General features: G+C 38.8%; 2 protein-coding genes across 3 annotated transcripts; one reads left to right on the top strand and one right to left on the bottom strand.

Annotated features, from left to right (window-relative positions):
- The first annotated feature begins 3,417 nt into the window (after positions 1 to 3,417).
- Positions 3,418 to 12,068, top strand: LOC307155016 (uncharacterized protein). Of its 2 annotated transcripts, XM_079865313.1 has the most exons (8): positions 3,418 to 3,721; positions 4,084 to 4,149; positions 5,407 to 5,478; positions 6,599 to 6,774; positions 6,858 to 6,915; positions 7,372 to 7,543; positions 9,659 to 9,856; positions 10,419 to 12,068. In XM_079865313.1, exons 1-8 carry the CDS (start codon positions 3,710 to 3,712, stop codon positions 10,532 to 10,534), a joined length of 870 nt encoding a protein of 289 aa, XP_079721439.1. In that variant the 5' UTR covers positions 3,418 to 3,709; the 3' UTR covers positions 10,535 to 12,068. The 2 variants fall into 2 exon arrangements, with proteins under 2 accessions (XP_079721439.1, XP_079721440.1); XM_079865314.1 differs by lacking the exons at positions 3,418 to 3,721; positions 4,084 to 4,149 and adding an exon at positions 4,900 to 5,017 and having other exon boundaries at positions 10,419 to 11,767.
- A 53-nt stretch (positions 12,069 to 12,121) lies between these two features.
- LOC307155017 (uncharacterized protein) lies at positions 12,122 to 17,934 on the bottom strand. Its single transcript, XM_079865315.1, has 3 exons — positions 17,648 to 17,934; positions 14,500 to 15,189; positions 12,122 to 13,844 (listed from the first exon to the last, which is right to left on the bottom strand). Exons 1-3 carry the CDS (start codon positions 17,688 to 17,690, stop codon positions 13,759 to 13,761), a joined length of 819 nt encoding a protein of 272 aa, XP_079721441.1. The 5' UTR covers positions 17,691 to 17,934; the 3' UTR covers positions 12,122 to 13,758.
- Positions 17,935 to 18,165: the final 231 nt, after the last annotated feature.

Raw genomic sequence — 18,165 nt, 5'->3', positions numbered from 1 at the left:
GACATTATTAGTATGGTTTGATTGGATCATCAAAAGTCAGCAGCAAAGACATCGGTTAATACATTTATGTGTATTTTTTAACATATTTAATGATTGCAGGTTTGGGTAATATTCTGAGTTTGCATTTCACTGTTTTATTTATTTTGAGTAATACTGATTCTGTTTTTGTGCAAGTGAGATGAGTAAATGCATGCTCACATTTAGTCTACCGCTACAATAACCATCATGTTCACACACACAACGCCTCTGCACTTACTCACGATTTCACTCAACATGGGGACAGAAGAGCTGTCAGTCAGTGCATGTGGTAAAGTAACCTGCATTACTTATTTGAAAAAGTAACTATTTTGTTGCATTACTTGAAAAAGGTAATCTGATTACTTAACTCGCGTTACTTGTAATGTGTTACCCCCAACACTGCTGGTTACATCCTCCACAGAATCATTCTTATTCCTCATTTCATCCTACAATTATAACATGTTTAATATGTTTTTAAACAAGATTAAATTTTCAATTCATAAAAACAAGAATCTTATTGGCCGCCTTCTACCACATGACCAGTTCTATGATAAAGTGCAACTGGACTGCTAAACTGTCTTTCCTAGAAGTGACGTGACGTGTAGACAAGTATGGTGTCCCATACTCGGAATTCATGCTCTGCATTTCACCTATCCAAGTACACACACACACAGTAAGTATTGAACACACACACACACACCCGGAGCAGTATTTTTGTTGCGGTGCCCGGGGAGCGATTGGGGGTTTGGTGCCTTACTCAAGGGCACCTCAGTTGTGGGTAATGAGCGTGGAAAAGAACACTGTTTATTCACTACACACACACTTCCTGTCGTTACTGAGACTCGAACCCGCGACCTTCGGGTTATAAGTCCAACTGTTAGGCCACAACTAACTAACTAACTAACTAACTAACTAACTAACTAACTAACTAACTCACTCACTCACTCACTCACTCACTCACTCACTCACTCACAAACAAACAACATGGCCGTCAGCAACCATCCCCGTATCAGCATCCAACACTGCACCAGAAAAGAGAGGTGCAATGGATAAGTATGAAAAGAACAAGAACAATTCACTCAAGGACTGAACTTTAAGATCCGTTCAGACGACAGTGTTCAATGGAATCAACAATCTTTTGACCTGAAACCAAAATAATGAACAGACAACCTTCACCACTGTCTCCGGCTTTTATGAATCAGAGCGAAAATTAAATAAATATTCTACATGTTTGTTATTATGAATGGGAACGGATATGAATGGGAAGATGTTGGCATAGAATCAATGGATTAAACAAGCTTTTCAGTGAATTGAATAGAGACATATTGTATTTCTGTGTTATAAAGATGGTCAGATTTCCAGTAGTGAATTATATTAATTAATAAATAAACAGTGGGTGGATACTGCACTTTTTTGTATAAACTTCACAGCATCTCCTTATATGTATAGGCCTAGCTATATGAACTTGTGACACAGGAAAATAACATAATACCCTTTGTCAGACAGAAAGTGAGGTCGGTTTCAAATTTTTAATCATCCGATGACCTTATAACGCTATGAAATTTGCGAATTTAGGAAAGTCCCTTCGTGAGAAAGAGGAAGAATAAATCACAAACTATAATGAGAAACAATGATCACATGCACGTCATATTTCTTATTGCACTTCTTCGTTGTATTCTGAGAAGAAGTGGCCAAAAGTGAAACGGGAACATTCATGCCAGGGTAATTGCATCTTTATAATAGGTACAGGTCATTTAGGTTTGTATTTGTATGTGTTTAAATGACTTGCTGTATTAGTTTTATTCTATGATTAGTCGATTATTATAATTTTTAAAAAAAAATTATTTTATTTTTTAGAAAAGCCTTTCTAGGGACCCGAGACGCAAATTAGCTTACTCTTGGTGTGCAATACATATTTTCCAGTTTTCGACTGGAATCATGTTTTTTTTGTACTGTCCCTATATAAATAAACTTATAAACTTATCATTACATTGGTAGATTATTGTACCAATGTAATGTTATTAGTGCCAATGTACCTTAACCATATTGTTTGGTATTATAAAGTAGAACAATTCATAAAATCCCTAATTAAAACAGAAAGTACATAATGTATTCTGTAGAATATTTGTAGTAGACAAAACACATTCCACTGAGTCTCTTCTGGCAGCTTTGTGTGACTGCTATTGTGTTCACTTCCTGTTGTGGGCAGCAGGTTGACATCACTGTGCTTGATATATGTGCAGTGAGTCATTTGTCTGTCGACTGTTGAATTCAAGTCAACACAGAATTTAACAGCTACAGATTGTGACCTTTCAGCACATTAATCAAGCCTTCATTTATTAATGTGCTGAAATTATGATAAAAAAGAGTGGCATTTTTTGATAAACAGATGAAACTGCATGAATGCAGCATGAAAACGTATGAAAGAACCCATCACTAACTTATTTGGCACAGGCAATTTCAGCTGTGCATGGGAGACAGATGATTCTCTGATAAGAAAACACTGCTGTCTTCTTGGTTTGTTGGTTTTAGAGCGGTTTATTATTTGCCACTTAGCTGTCAGGCTTTGAGACCACCAGACCAACCATCTAAACCCCAGCTTAAAGGGATAGTTCACCCAAAAATGAAAACGTTGTCATTAATTTCTCACCCTCATGAACACAAATGAAGATCTTTTTAATGAAATCTCAGCGATTTCTGTCCCTCCATTGACAGTCAGCTACACAACTACCACTTTGACGCTTCAAAAAGTTCATAAAGAGATCGTAAAACTAATCCAATTGAGCGGTTTAGTCCAAATGTTCTGAAGAGACTCAATCGCTTAAATATGATGAACAGATCATTTTTGTTCTGAAGATGAACGAAAGTATTACGGGTTTGGAACGACATGAGGGCGAGGAGCCTAATTAATGACTTTTATTTATTATAATTAATACATTTTTGGGTGAACACGTTTAAGTCAAACCACAGTTTCACATATCAAGCATTAATACTGAATATATATATTTTTAAATCAGTTAGCATTTGTTATCAGGCCATAGATGACCAGACAATGTGGCTAAATGAAAATAATAACCTTGTAGCCTACTGCTAATTACAGTGCCGTACCACAGAGCAAATGCAATCCATCTATTTACTTCGGCCTAATTCTTATAACTGAACACAAAACGGCAGTTGGCTATAAAATCATGTGGCTATAAATTCCAGATTTTGCCTGTTGGTCATAAATGAGTCGTAAATCTGTGCACTGATGTAACCATGACTCTTTCAGATGTCATTGACTATTCGTGCTGGATTTGATTTGATTTATCAAATGAATCCTGTAATGGTATTTTAAACGTTACTCTCCAAAAACACATTTACACAGGAGGTGATGTGACATTTTACGTTTTTCTTTGAGAGCACAACACGCAGAAGATCCCTTGGATGGAAGCATCTGCACAATGATCAGCGCGAGAAATACGAAATAAGATCTGAAATCCCTTACACCTGAACCCGTGGATGAAAAACATTATACGAGATAATTGCTTGCATTATTAATTTCCAAGGAAAGTGACACAATGTATAGTTAGGGGGAGACAAAGAAGAGGATGGAAATAGGCGTGACATGCAGTGTGCTTGCAGTAATTTGTCCAATGTAAATGCATCACATTTACGAGTGGTTTGATTGTCCATCGGCGTGCATGTAAACATGAGTTCTGGTGTAAGTATACAAATGTGCTTGATTGCATACTTCTTTATGCGCAAACCTCTCGTTTTTGCGGTATGTTGTTTGACAGTCATAAACGGTGTTGCAAATGTCGTATTATAATGGTGTGTCAAGACTGGAGAAAACATAATTTGTAAACTCATAGGCTATTAAATACAAGGGGTTTTATTTTCTTCTCAACCCATCGCTGGCAATGACAGGCTTGGCTGCAGTTGCCTAGTAACGGAGTAACGAGCCCTTAGTAGTGGGCTTTATCAAATCCTGTTCAAACAATTTGTTATATAAGTGTGTATGTGTACATTACAATATAAGAACAACTAATTAGATAAACTGTTTGCTTTTTGTGACATGTGCAGGAACAAGAACACAGGACGAGACTCCAGCACTTTCTGTCCGAACTTGCAATTTTGGGTTCTTTACAGGTGGGCTGGTTCTGAAGTAGCCTATCATTTCATAGATGAGTGAAGTCTGTGAACAAACTCTGATGTTGGCTTGACAAAGCCTTTTCTGAAAGTTTGAAATAACTTAAAAGCACATTGCAAATGTGTTGCTAGCATAATATAGCATGCTGTTAGCATGATTTAACATGTTGCTAGCATGAATGTTGCTAGCATGAATTAGCACGTTATTAGCATGTTTAAACAGTTTGTTAACATAATTCAGCATTTGTTGCTGACATGATTTAAGTTGTTACTAGCATGATTTAACATTGTTATAATTTGCTAGCATGTTGTTAGCATGTTGCTAGCATGATTTAACACATTGTTAACATGTATTTGCATGTTGCTAGCATGATTAGCGTGCCACTACCACGTGGCTAGCTTAAATTAGCATGTTTGCAAGCATCCAAGCATGATTTAACAGGTTGTTAGCATGTTGCTAGCATTATTTAACAAGTTGTTGGCATGTTTTAGCATGCTGCTAAAGACCACAGGTAGATGCCAAAGGACTGTATATAGCTACTATACGAATGTTTAGCACATTACTAGCATGAATTAGCATGTTGCTAGCATGTTTTAGCATGTTGTCCTAGGATAGTCATTAATTAAGATAGTATCTTAATTACTCGCTGCGTCCAAAATCGAATACTTTTCTACTATATAGCATGTGAAAAACAGTACGCCAACAGAGTATGTCCGAATCCATAGTATTCGAAAAAACAGTATGTAAAAAGTCCCCTGATGACCTACTACTTCTGTCGAGATTCTGAAGTGCGCATTCGCTGGACACTTTACTGTCCCATGAGGCCACGTGAGAGGATTTATGAATGGCAGTGAAGCAACGCAACTGGTAGGTCACATGAAAATGACAACATGGCAGATGTTGTACGTCCAGATTACATTCATACTACACACACTCACACTATATAGAGCGTACTTTCTTAAGTTGCGAATCTCATATTCAAATGCAGTACCTACTCAAGTATGTGATTTCAGCGTATAAGTCTTATTGTGCAAAAGTCTTGACCCCCTTAATGAAAGTCTATGGGACTTTTCATAGTTTGATCGTCTGTTTAACGGAAATCGTAAGTTGGATCAGTTAGAAAAGATATAGCATACCAAGTCCGAAGGTCTGAAATCTCTAGGAAGAGATACTGTTTAAATTTAGTCTCAGAAGAAGAAGTAGAAGAAAAAAAATATCTTGCCACTGTTTTCACAGTCTTTTATGTCTGTCTGTAGGGCTTCCATTATTTTCAGCCCTGGCTAAGAGGGAGAGAGGAACTTCTGTTGACCGTAGTCAACGATGACTTGGTAGGGTCTTTGTTAATCTGTTTATCTCTCTTTATTTTCTCTCAGACAGTTTTTATATCCAAAAGTTTAAGATGTTTGGAGATGTTAAAGGGATAGTTCACCCCAAAATGAAAGTGCTGTCATTAATTCCTCCCCCTCATGTCATTTTAAACCCATAAGACCAGGGTTCACCAATCTCAGTCCTGGAGGGCCGCTGTCCTGCAGAGTTTAGCTCCAACCCCAATTAAACACACCTGAACCAGCTAATCAAGGTCTCACTAGGCATACTAGAAACTTTCAAACAGGTGTGTTGGAGCTGGTTGGAGCTAAACTCTGCAGGACAGCGGCCCTCCAGGACCGAGATTGGTGAACCCTGCATAAGACTTTCGTTCATCTTCGTAACGCAAGTAAAAATCTTTTTGATGAAATCTAAGACATTTCTGTCCCTCCACTGACAGCTACGCAACTGACACTTTGACACTTCAGAAAGTTCATAAAGAGATCGTAAAACTAATCCATATGAATTGAGCGGTTTAGAGACTCGATCGCTCTATATGATGAACTGATTGAATTTAGGCTTTTATTTACATATAAACATTGATCAGCGAACAGAAGCTCAAACGTGATGCGTAACACGAGAATGAACCTCATTGGTTCACGCACGTCAAGCGAACATGCTTGAGCTTCCGTTGACCACAACTGGTGTGTGAGTTGATGAATGTTTATGTAAATAAAAGTCTAAATTCAATCTGTTCATCATATAAAGCGATTGTGTCTTTTCAGAAAGTTTAGACTAAACCGCTCAATTCATATGGATTACTTTTACAATCTCTTTATGAACTTTCTGAAGTGTCAAAGTGGTAGTTGCGTAGCTGTCAATGGAGGGACAGAAATCTCTCAGATTTCATCAAAAAGATCTTCACTTGTGTTCTGAAGATGAACGAAAGCCTTACGGGTTTGGAAAGACATGAGGGTGAGTAATTACTGACAGAATTTTCAGTTTTAGGTGAACTATCCCTTTAAGTCATCAATTCTAATGCAGCTACAAATTCTATAAAAACATACTTTTATATCTCTGTAAACAACTGCTGCAGCATCAGTGATAGTTACATCTGATGGCTACGTCGTTCTTCGCTCACAGAGATGGCGTTCTCCTGGGTTCGCCGTGTCTGTGGCCTCCACCTTCACCAGCTCAACCTGCAGTAGCAGCTACAGTCTGGACAGCGATTACGCCAGCTCACCTTTAGCAGGAGAAGAACCACTTCCACAGCACGAACACCAGACACCAGAGGCCACACAGCAACAAACTCCCAGCAGGTGGAGAGGAAATATCCTTCGACTCACTCGAGCAATTATAAACCAAGTGCTGTAAATCCATTCTTTTCATTATTCACTTATAGGGATGTTGATTCTCATCTTCTCCCAGCCTCACCAAGTGAGAGAGAGATCGCTGTTCCTGTGAGTATCGTTTCAGATTCACAGACTTCAAGGGCCAATGTCAAATTCACAGATTAAGAACATTACTAATCTTAAAATACAGAGAAGACATAAAGATGAAATACAATATAGGTTGCATAGTGCACCCTTGTATTTTCGGTTACACTTTATTTTAAGGTGTCATTGTTACAGTGTAATTTTATAATTAAGTACTGAGGAATATTCAGCAACTACATGTACTTACTATAGGGTTAGGGTAGGATTAGGATTTGGCTGAGGGTTAGTTGCATGTAATTATGCATAATTTACTGTTATTACTATGGTAAGTACATGTAACATATGTAACATGGACACTGTAAAATAAAGTGTTACCGTATTTTCCCTTTGACTTTTGAGTTTTCTTTAAGATATCAAGACAAAAGTTCTGATTGTCTAGCAGTAGTCAAGGGTCTCAAAAGAGTTTTTCTCTCATTGCAGGAAATGAACTGCACCCTGTTCCTGTTAGCCGGCTATGCCAAGTATGGGCAGCCTTATGCCTGGATTAGATCCAATCACGAGCGCCTAGTAAACGTTGGAGGAACTGATACGCTAGTCAAGGATACACCAATGAAACTTAAGTCCATCACAGACTGGGTTTCAACATCCCAAGGTTTTAAGATCAACTTTTATTGGTCATAATTTCACTATTTTATTATAAACACCATTTCTTTATGTTCCTGGCTCAAGGTTTAGAAACTTTTAAAAGGTTAAAGATTATGTATGAATGCACATATGGCTTACTTTAGTGGCTCATGGTGGTCGTACATACAAATAGTTGTGTGTTACCATAATACTTATTAACGCCCCAGCAAACATCTTGCCTTTACCTTTTAGCTAAAGAACTAAACTGTACGCTTACACAACAATGATTTACTAAACACGGAAAAGTTTTTCCTTTGGGTTTTTTCACAGACGGGGATCGTTGTCAAAACGGATGCTTTAACTAAAAACGCTGTATTATTATTAAATAAAAAAGATTTTAAGTTTTATTAATAAGATTTATTAATAAGAATAAAAGGAGATTATGAATTCTTTTGGAATCGGATCATGACTCCCAGAATCGGAATTGGATTGGATCGTGAGGTGCCTAAAGATTACCACCACTACTATACAATGATTTATTGCTTGTCTTTGTTGAATAATACAGAAAATAAAGAAGATAAAAAAAAATCGCATATTAAATCGCAATATTGGTTTTAAAAAAATCGCAATTAGATTATTTTCCAAAATCATTCAGTCCTTATTCAAATACGAAGTTTTCAGTTTTTAGTTGAAAACGGTGTTGTGTAAACGGCCCCTGGTTATAATGAAGTTTTAATTTTCAACTAAAAACGTAAAACTTTTTTATGCGTTTTGACCGTTAATTTACTTTACAACGGTGTTTTTGGGGCCTAAAAATGCACATTTTTGAAAATGGGTTTCAAAGTGCAAGTTTTTGAAAACAATACCGTTATTATCATCTCCATGTAAACCACAAAAATGCGAATTTGTGAAAACAGTGATGCGCATGAGTACTAAACGTTCAGTCTATAGACGTGTAGTGTTTCTTTACAAAGTTACATCGCCAACTACTGGCCTGGCATGAATGATACAGCGTTTTTAGTCGTTTTCGTAGTTCCGTGTGAACGTCAAGTCACCTTTATTTGCATAGCACTTTATACAATACAGATTGTTTCAAAGCAGCTTTACAGTGATAACAGAAAAATTATTCAATGCTGAAAACAGTTCATTTCGGCTGTACAGCAGCTCTAAAAGAAAACACTCTCATTGTTCAGCTGAAGTCAGTTCAGTGTTGATTCAGTTCCGTTTTAAAGATCATCAATTAATAAATTAGTTAATTTCATCTAAAAAAGCAGTTCTACAGAAAACAGTGATGTCATTGTCCAGCTCAGTTCAGTTCTCATCCAATAGTGTCAGTACAGTCAGATCAGTAATATTGTTGAATATTAAGTATCCCCGATTAAGCAAGCCTGGGGCCGGTTTCACAAAGATATAGTAGATAGTCAGACTTCAGATAGACATCTAAATCAGACCGTTGCTCAAAGCACTTAAGACTCTGACTATCTATGCAATGCATTCTGGGTAAAATAAGACACTTTTCAAAACAAAAAAAACATGGCAGATCGAGTAAGCACATTCAACCGCTCAGTGCAGTTTACCCCAGAGGACTATAACAGTTACAAGGACATTTTACTTGGGAAATTTAGCGGAGAATGTAGTAACAAGAAGAAATGTTTAAACTATGAGCCATTTTCCCTTTTCTTTTGGCTGTTTGTAATGTAACTGATTGTTACTGTTGCCAAGGTAACATACAGTCTTAGACCTAAGTTAGCCTGGGGGTAAGGTGTCTAATTTTTTTGGTCTAAATTAAGTCAGTCTTTATTTTTGTGAAACAGTCTAACTTGCATTAGCCTAGTCTATGAGCAAATTTAGCTTTGTGAAACCGGCCCTAGAGGCGACAGTGGCAAGAAACCCAAACTCTATCAGGTGACTGAATGGAGGAAAACACCTTGGGAGAAACCAGGCTCAGTTCTCCTCTGGCCAACGAACGAACAGTGTGCGATTATGATTCAGGCTGCATCACAAGTCAGTCATCAGATTGTGGACAACGTTGTCTTCTGTACGCGAAAAATGCAAAAACGACCATTTTTAGTACATAGTTGTTGTGTAAACACACCCTTAGAGGAGCCTTACATAACACACTAAACATGTCTCTGCCCTGCAGGAACTCATGTATGGGATGTAGTGAGTGAGTTGGTGGGACTGTGCACCATGCCGCCTCCCGACAATCCCTTCTCTCTGGACATGCGCTACCTCCAAACCCTGTCCCTCCCAGATCGCTTCCTGGCCACCGGGGCCCTCCTGAATTTCCTGGAGATGATTGTGGTTCAGGGAAACCGAGAGGAACCGTTCTATGATCTGGGTGAGCACAGAGCTTGAATTTCTTTGAAAGATTGGAGTCCGGGAAATCAGGATCCAAACATTTTGAAAGTTCTATTGTCCTTGTGCTCACAAGATAAGGGGTGTAAGAAAAACAATAAATCTAAACACAGCGAAGTCTTAGGCTTGATTCATACTATTGTAAGGCCTGCCCTATCATGTATAGTGTTGTATGATCATTTTTCACATTAAACTATATAGATTCTTGGGTGAATTTCAGGTGATCTCAGCACGAGAGAGCAAATTAATACAATACTGAGGTGATTGACTCAGTGTGAATGTGTCTTGGATGGGAATGCTAATTTCGCAAGAGAGAGTTCAAATGTTAATTCCTTTGTTTTCTCAGAGAGTAGCTCTCTCTTCCAGTTCTTCCAGTTTCTCTAGTCGTACAATACATCCTGTGTCTGTTGCATTTAATCACTAATGTATTGTATAATCACTTTCTTTTCTGCTAGAGCCACAGCTTTTACCAGTTTGTGTAAAACAGGCCTTAGGCTAGTTTTTTTTTTACCATTATCCTCTGTTTCTTCTGGTGTGTTTCCTAGTTGTGGCAGAGTTGGTGCCATTGAGACGACTTCATTTCCAAAGCCTCTCTGAGTTCCAGAAGTTTAAAGGCAGTGACAGGTTTCACAGGACTACATATCACTTACCCGACGAATGAGAACTGATGGTTCAAAATACAACTACATGCAAGGGTTTTCAATTCCAGAGGATTTTAACAATTGGCCTAAAACTCCAAACATCACAATCTAGAACGGTTACAAGTTAAACCATGAACTAATACAGTATGTTTTGTTCTTTCTTTATTTTGATACTAAGAAACATTAATTTATGTGTAAACAAAGAGGTTTAATAATGACAGCTTTAGCCCCATGACTTTAAGCTCCTAACTGTCAACCATGGCATGTTTTTGTGAACCACAGCACGTATGTCTTTGAAAAGTTATGAAATCAGACCAGGAGTATTTTAATCCCTCGCATTAAAAGATTTGCGCCCCATGACTTATGAATAAACTGTTCCCTCTTTAAGGATGTAGTCTGTCCTGGAAGTCAAGGAAAACACTGGCTTTTTAGGGGCCGTTTACACAACACCGTTTTCTACTAAAAATGGAAAACTTTTTATGCTTTTGGCCGACAACGGGGCCGGAAAATGCTAACTTTTAAAAACAGGTGTGCAAGTCCAAGTTTTTTTAAAACAATACTGTTATAGTCACCGAATTTGTGATTGTGAATTTGTGTGTTAGTGTTTCTTTACAAAGTGACATTGCCAATTACTGACCTGACATGCATTTTCATGGACCCGTGTGAACGGGGATCATTTTGACAACATTGTTGTCTGTACGCAAAAAAAAACTTTACTGTTTTAAGTACATCGTTGTCGTGTAAGCGTACCCTTAGAAGTTATTTGTGTCTTCACTATTAACTCTTTCCCTTCCATTGACAAAAATTTCCATCATTTATGAGACTGCGCTTCTGGCTTTCCATGTTTTCACTGTTATATGGTAGGGGGCGCTATTGTGCATCGCACTGAAAGAGTACAGAATCTCCTGATCAAAACACATGCGAAGCAGCAGCAGAAACAAGCGATAGCGATAGCATATGTAAGCCCATGCACATGTAAAATAACATGATCATCAACATTAAACAGTATATAAATCAAAACTACCTAATGTTACTGAATGGACCCAGGACTGTTGGGCTGTGAAGCTTTGGGGTGTTGACGGACTCGATCTACTTTATCTGTGTTTTGATCATCGTTCTGAATCTAATCTGGATGTAGTCTTTGACAAAAACAAGTTTTTTTCTCAGCTTTTTGCTTAAAATGTTGCTTTTTTTAATGAAACCCATATTCAAATGTTGATAAAAAAGAAAATGCATTAAAACTTTTTTTTTTTAAGTAGAGGCTCTGTTCTTTCTTTTGATATATTGCATGTTCAGATATTCATATAACAAAATATTCTGTGAGCAATGACATTTTTGTGAAAATTATCACACACAAAAAACTGGCGGTGGCTGGCAACTTTAAAAAAAAAAAATTGTGTTAAAAATAAAGGTTCCAAAAGGCGTTTTTCGCAGCGATGTCATAATTCATCACATTTTTTCCCACTATGAAGAGCCTTCTGTGCAATGAAAAGGTTCCATGGATGTTAAAGGTTCTTCATGTAACCATCAATGCCAATAAAGAACCTTTATTTTAAAGAGTCTTTTGTCTGTTTAATAAGTGAATAGAATACAAGACACAAATGTTTCATGTATAAAAAGTTTAATATTCCATAAAATATATTTAAATAGGTACACGCGAATAGTTTTAAAATAAGGTACAAGAACATTCATAGAACATTAAACACCTCATAAAGCAGACAGAACAGATCCAACAACAGACCTGAAGTCTTTGTAGTGCCAGATATGGTTTAATACAACTTTAAATAAAACAGGAAAGAAAAAAAAAAATCCTTTGACGTAATTGCCCTAACGCATCAGGCACAATGTTTAATACCATGAGGCACTGACTGTATAGCCTACTACTGTGATATATGATGCAATTCTCAGTAAGCATAATGTAACTGTGTGAAGGAAAGTGCTAGACAATCTTTGAACTAGGAAAACTTGATCGTTCCAGTCATTCGAAGCAGAACGTCCTTGTTTAAAATACTTATGCAACCAGGCCACTTAAAAATGCTTCACAACTGCATGTAACTGCAGTGCAACGATGCTGCTTTTTCAAGGACATGACGCTCTATGCAAACATACCTTTGAATCAGTCAGCATTCTGATGTCACAAGCGGTTGCCTGGAGACAGGTGGCTTTTTATTCCTTTTTTAAGAAAAATGGGCTGATGTTGTAAAAACTTGCAGTTGCAGAGAAAAAAAAAGAAAAAGGGGGATTATGGTCTCAAAAACTGCTGGAATGCAGGTGCATAGAGAGAATACTTCTCATTTTCAGAGTAATACCAGTACATCTACACTTCATTATCTGTTGGGAATTAGAACCTACGTTTCAAGCTCAAAGTTTGAATGACTCAAGCTATGAATAAAAATGGCAAACTGAGGTAGAACCCGGCAAAGCATGATATGGCTATAAGACAAGACCACCAGAAACAAAAATCTCAGTACCTCCGTCTTTCCAATGCCAAATTACAACCAGTCCTGATTGTCAAGTTGGTCCTGATGCCAAGTAAATATGCAGTAAATAATTCACCATGAATGATGTTCACATAGATGATATGAATTCAATATCATTGGTAACAATGTGTTGAGATTTGGCCATTTGAAAAAGAGCATTTGGAAGCATACAGTACTGTAGGATAAAAAGCTAATTGTCTTTACCATAAAAAGCATTACTTCCATTGTGCATTTGGGATAGAAACACTTTTAAAACGCTTTAACGCTGACGTTCTGATCGTGCTACTGTTTACCATCATGCATCCACCCTCTTTCCACACGGATCCTCTCTTCATACCTCTAATACAAACAAAAAAGGTCTCTTTGCTCATCAGTCACATTAACAAACTACCCAGACATGTACACAGAGGAGGAGACGGACTAGAAACACTCAACCCTGCGATACTAGATACCAGTTCAGTGCAGATGAACAGCTTTGGTTTTTGTCTCTTAGTCCAACTCAAACAGAGATAAAATGACTGAATCCATCAACTTCTTAAACCACAAATAATTATCTCTGGAAACCTATAGTTTATCACTTTGGTAAATCGGTAACCTCAAATGTGTTGGCTGTTCAGACACAGACTCGGCACAAGCTTGAGCTGCAAACTCTATCAAAGCTCAAAAGTTCCACCAGTTGTAGGTGTGGTTGTCTTTTTCCTCACATTCAATTGTGGAAATTCCCAGGCATCACAAAATTAAGCTCCAGGGTGTGATGGGGACTCTCAATGCCAGTTGTCGCTGGCAGAACCTCTTCTGGTGATGGCACGGAGAGGACTGTGGGACACCGACCCCCTCTTCTTCCAACGGACTGCAACACAAAACAAAATACAGTTACAAATTTGAAATGGAAACCAAAAAAAGAACATTGAGGAAATTAGAATTTTACAAGATTCTAGTGCAGAAGTTCTCAACTCTGGCTCTCGAGATCCACTGTCCTGCTCCAAACCTAATCAAACACACCTGAACAAGCGAATCAAGGTCTTCGGGATTACTAGAAAGCTGCAGGCAGGCGAGTTTGATCAGGGTTAGAGCAAAACCTCTGGAAAATTGATTTCAAGGGCCAGATTTGAGAAGAGAACCCCTGTTCCAGTGCTTGCATTCCTCATTGCACTCATTAACATTAATGCATTTGGCAGATGCTTCCATCCCAAGCGACTTGCATTGCATTCAAGGTACACATTTGATCAGTTCATGCATTCCCTGGGAATTGAACCCATGACATTGGCATTGCTAGCACCATGCTGTTTGAGCTACATACTCAGTTCCTTGGAGAGCCACTGTCCTGCAGAGTTTAGTTCCAACCTTAATTAAACACTCCTGAACCAGCAATTCAAGATCTTCAGGATTGTTAGAAACTTCCAGGAAGGCGTTTCGGAGCTGGTTGGAGCTACAACTCTGCAGGACAGTGGCACATGTGAGCTACAGGAATCTTGCACTCTTCACTTTGTCCCTCTTCAACTCACCTTTTCCCAAACTGGCTGGCAATGTTGACCCTCTGGGTGCTGTGGGTGTACCGGGCATCTCCGGCTCTTTAGTGATCCCGTCCCCCTGCGGCAAGGTGGCGCATCCACCCTGCCAGTCATTGAGCGCTCGCTGAAACGACCTCGCTAGGCAGGCGGTCATGTCCTTCGCCCTTTCTGCCCGACTGCACCAGAACACTCTGCATTGCAGTTGCTGACCGGGCTGCCTGCAGATGTACAGAAACACATTGGGTCTTGCCGTGTGCGAGGCGCAGTACGCGATGTCCTGCAAGTAAGTCTTAGTGAGCTGCCTTCCGGTGCTCAGTTCTTTAACTTCAACGTATCGGGGCCGCACTACCAGGGCATGGTCTTTCGAAAGCTTCCCGGGGGCCCCGTCTAGCAGTCGATCGATGGCTTCCTCCGCCTGTTCTAAGTCCAGGGAGAAGATCTTTTTGGTGCCGAGGTAGTGCACCTTGAAGAGGGGATCGCCATGAGAGAGGCTCTCCGTACGGTCCCGACGGAATCGCCGACGCAGAGCCGCCGGTGAGTTCTTTAGAGTTTGCATCAGATGGAAAGAGGCCAGAGCCATCGTGGGAGAAGATAAAAGTGGAGCTTTTTTGGAGTCACAGGGATCCTTCTCCTGCTTATCCAGTAAGCCTCCCAGTGTGGCGCAGCAGAGTATAGCCTTGAGATCTGAAACCGAGGAGGAAGAGAAAGAAACTGTCACACTCATCAAATCACAACACAACTGGAAAACACTTTAAACAATGCAGGTATGATTGAAATTGAAATTTCTTTACCCAAAAGAGATATTTACTCAAGTGTGGTCTTAGTGTTACTTTTCATTACCAGGTTTTTCCACTTCATTTATATCTTTAGCCACACATGTTATACATGTTTAAGTATAAAAATGACCCAGAACATTGTGTTCTTATGTTGCAATCAGACTGCAACTATCTGAGAGCTTTTCATGGAAAGATGGTCACAAATAAACCCACACCAATGATCTCAGGATAGGATCAGATTCAGTCAAGCATTAACACACACGTGTGCATTGTGTCCTCCTGCATGCAGCACAGGAGCCACATTTGCGTCTAGCAAGAGTGGAAGAACGTCTGTGAGTCATCTGAGACACTTTGCTGGAAAAAGGACGTTAATGAACCTGTGTGTGTGTGTGTGTGTGTGTGTGTGTGTGTGTGTGTGTGTGTGGTGGGCATCGAGAAGTACTTTCCACTTCAATTTAGCAGCTTCACACCATGTTGAAGGGGCTTAATACGATTTTGTTCAAGTTTAGATGAGTAGGGAAGGACCAATTAAAAAAAAACCTGCCCAAAACAGATAAGCCACTAATTATTTTACCTTATGGCTGATAACTGCAAAATGACCAATATTAAAATGTATTTATACATTTTAATATTGGTCATTTTGCAGTTATCAGCCATAAGGTAAAATAATCCCACCTAAAAGTGAGTTTAGGCATCAGAACATTCAATAAATATTCATTTAGAGATTGGCTAAAGATTACATTTAAGTGTCATTTCACAAATTTGTGTTTTTAAAGATTAATTTTAGCGTTAAATAACAGCAAATGTAATCTATATGTAAAAATAGAGGAAATGAGCATAAACATAATTAAATATCTAAATACGGTCTGATAATGATGAATACATTTCTAATACTGGCTGATAATCAATATGGAACCAATATATATCATGCATCCCAAGTTTCTGACCAAGAAACAGATGACCAAGCTCAAGCATGTCCCATAAGTACATACTTAGTATGTAGAAACATGCACACCACCCATTTCAAACATGTACTTTAACAAAACCCTTGAGGGCCTCATTGGGTCAAGTCCAAATGCATGGACGGGTGTTGAAGTTCCACCTTGCAGAAATTATGTAACACTTGAAGCTGTTTTTTTTTCTTCCATTGTCTTGTGCTCCAGAAAACAAACCTCACTTTTATTCCCACATTGTGTCGGCCATGTGGCCGATACCATTGTGCTGCACTTTTTTTTTCCTGCTGTCTTTTTCCTGGCCCATTATTTGAGCATTCCCAGAGGCTTCTAATGTTGGTCACCACTCAGACGTCCAACTGTTTTTAGCCCTGATGCCTATTGAAGAGAAACTTTCTACAGGAAACAGCTTTAGACGACATCCCGCCAACTTCAAAATATTTCTTGTCCCAAAGACAATGGTGTGTAGCGTGTCATGTAAGGAATGCCAACACAAAATAACCTAGACTGATTTGATCTAGAGACAACAAGACACATACAGTACACACACCTGTAAGGAAATGACTTCTCAGTTAGCCAACCTTTGTAAACATCTGACCCAGAATGAGATTAGTGACCAATGTCTGAAATGGCTTTTTTTTTTGTTCACTACATTTGAATAATTATATTACATTTGTCTGTGATGTTGCCTCATTTGTTGTCAAGAGACACTCAGATGTACTCACATGATAAGGACGTTCATAGTCAAATACAGTAGGCAACTAGACGTACATGTAAAGTCATTCTGATTGTTATCCTCTAGTTGCAGCTAATAATAGAGATAAGCTTTTTTTAAAACATGCTGTGGTCAACATGAAGGAAAAACACAGCTTTAACTGACTTTAAAAGTATGAATTGAACATTAGTCAGAGATTGTGGTCATCCATAAGCCTTGAAGAGTTGATTAGCCTATTACAAATCGGTGCAATTAGTTCATAGTGGTTGAATCACTATGTTTTTATATAGGATGCCAATGCTGATATATTGCTGACCTACTATGGGGGGGGGGGGGAACTGTCCAAAAAATTGCTTACACTTCTTCCAGCCTGGATTTACTGTGGTTGGTTCTGATCAGGTAAAAATTTTATAAAATGTAATAGTAATTGTTGAATTGAGTCTGACAGCCATCCATTAGGCTACTGCATAAAGACAAATAAAAAACGGTCAACTAAAGAAAAAAAAAAAAAAAAGAAAAAAAAAAAAAAAATGGATGAGACCAGTTGCCACTTTTCATCGGTTTAGGCTGAAAGACCATCTTAAACTAATGTATTACTATAAGGATGACAGAACAAAAAATCTCATGCGCACAAATAAAGTTTCTTAAACTGTGTAGGCTACATTTCATTTCCACATACAATTCAGTAAAAGACTCACCTTTCATGCACTCTTTGCTTTTGGTCCGGCACAGATAAATCATGCGTCCTCCGCAAACAACTGAATGGCGAGTAGACGTCCAAACCTCGTACTTTTTTGTCACCTCGTAAACCGTTTTTCACTCAAATCGAAATTGTAGCGGTAGGGACGCTTCACGATACACTGAAACCGACGCGCTCTTTTACAATGTCGGGATTGGATATGAAACGAGGCAAACGCATGTTCTCCTGGCGTGGGCCGCGCGGCTCTGCTTACCTCACTCTGCGCGCTCTGACAAACCGAGTGATTCAGACGCGCGTCGCTGCGCTGTATTTGAGCGGCGTGGGAACGCCTCCGCGCCGCGGGGAGATGTGAGGCAACCACGAGGAGACGGTGTTAACGAGTGCTGGAAGAACTGTATGAGGAGGAGGGTGTGTGAGCAAAGTTCAGCCCTGAAGAAAGCGTCAGCGATGTACCCAAAAATAAGATTCACCAGGGACAACGACCATTTAACTTTTGGTTTGGTGGAGTGAGATAAT

This window comes from Squalius cephalus (genome assembly GCF_949319135.1).
Source record: "Squalius cephalus genome assembly, chromosome: 3".
NCBI classification, from domain to species: Eukaryota; Metazoa; Chordata; class Actinopteri; order Cypriniformes; family Leuciscidae; genus Squalius; species Squalius cephalus.
This window is presented reverse-complemented; position numbering and strand designations above follow the sequence as displayed.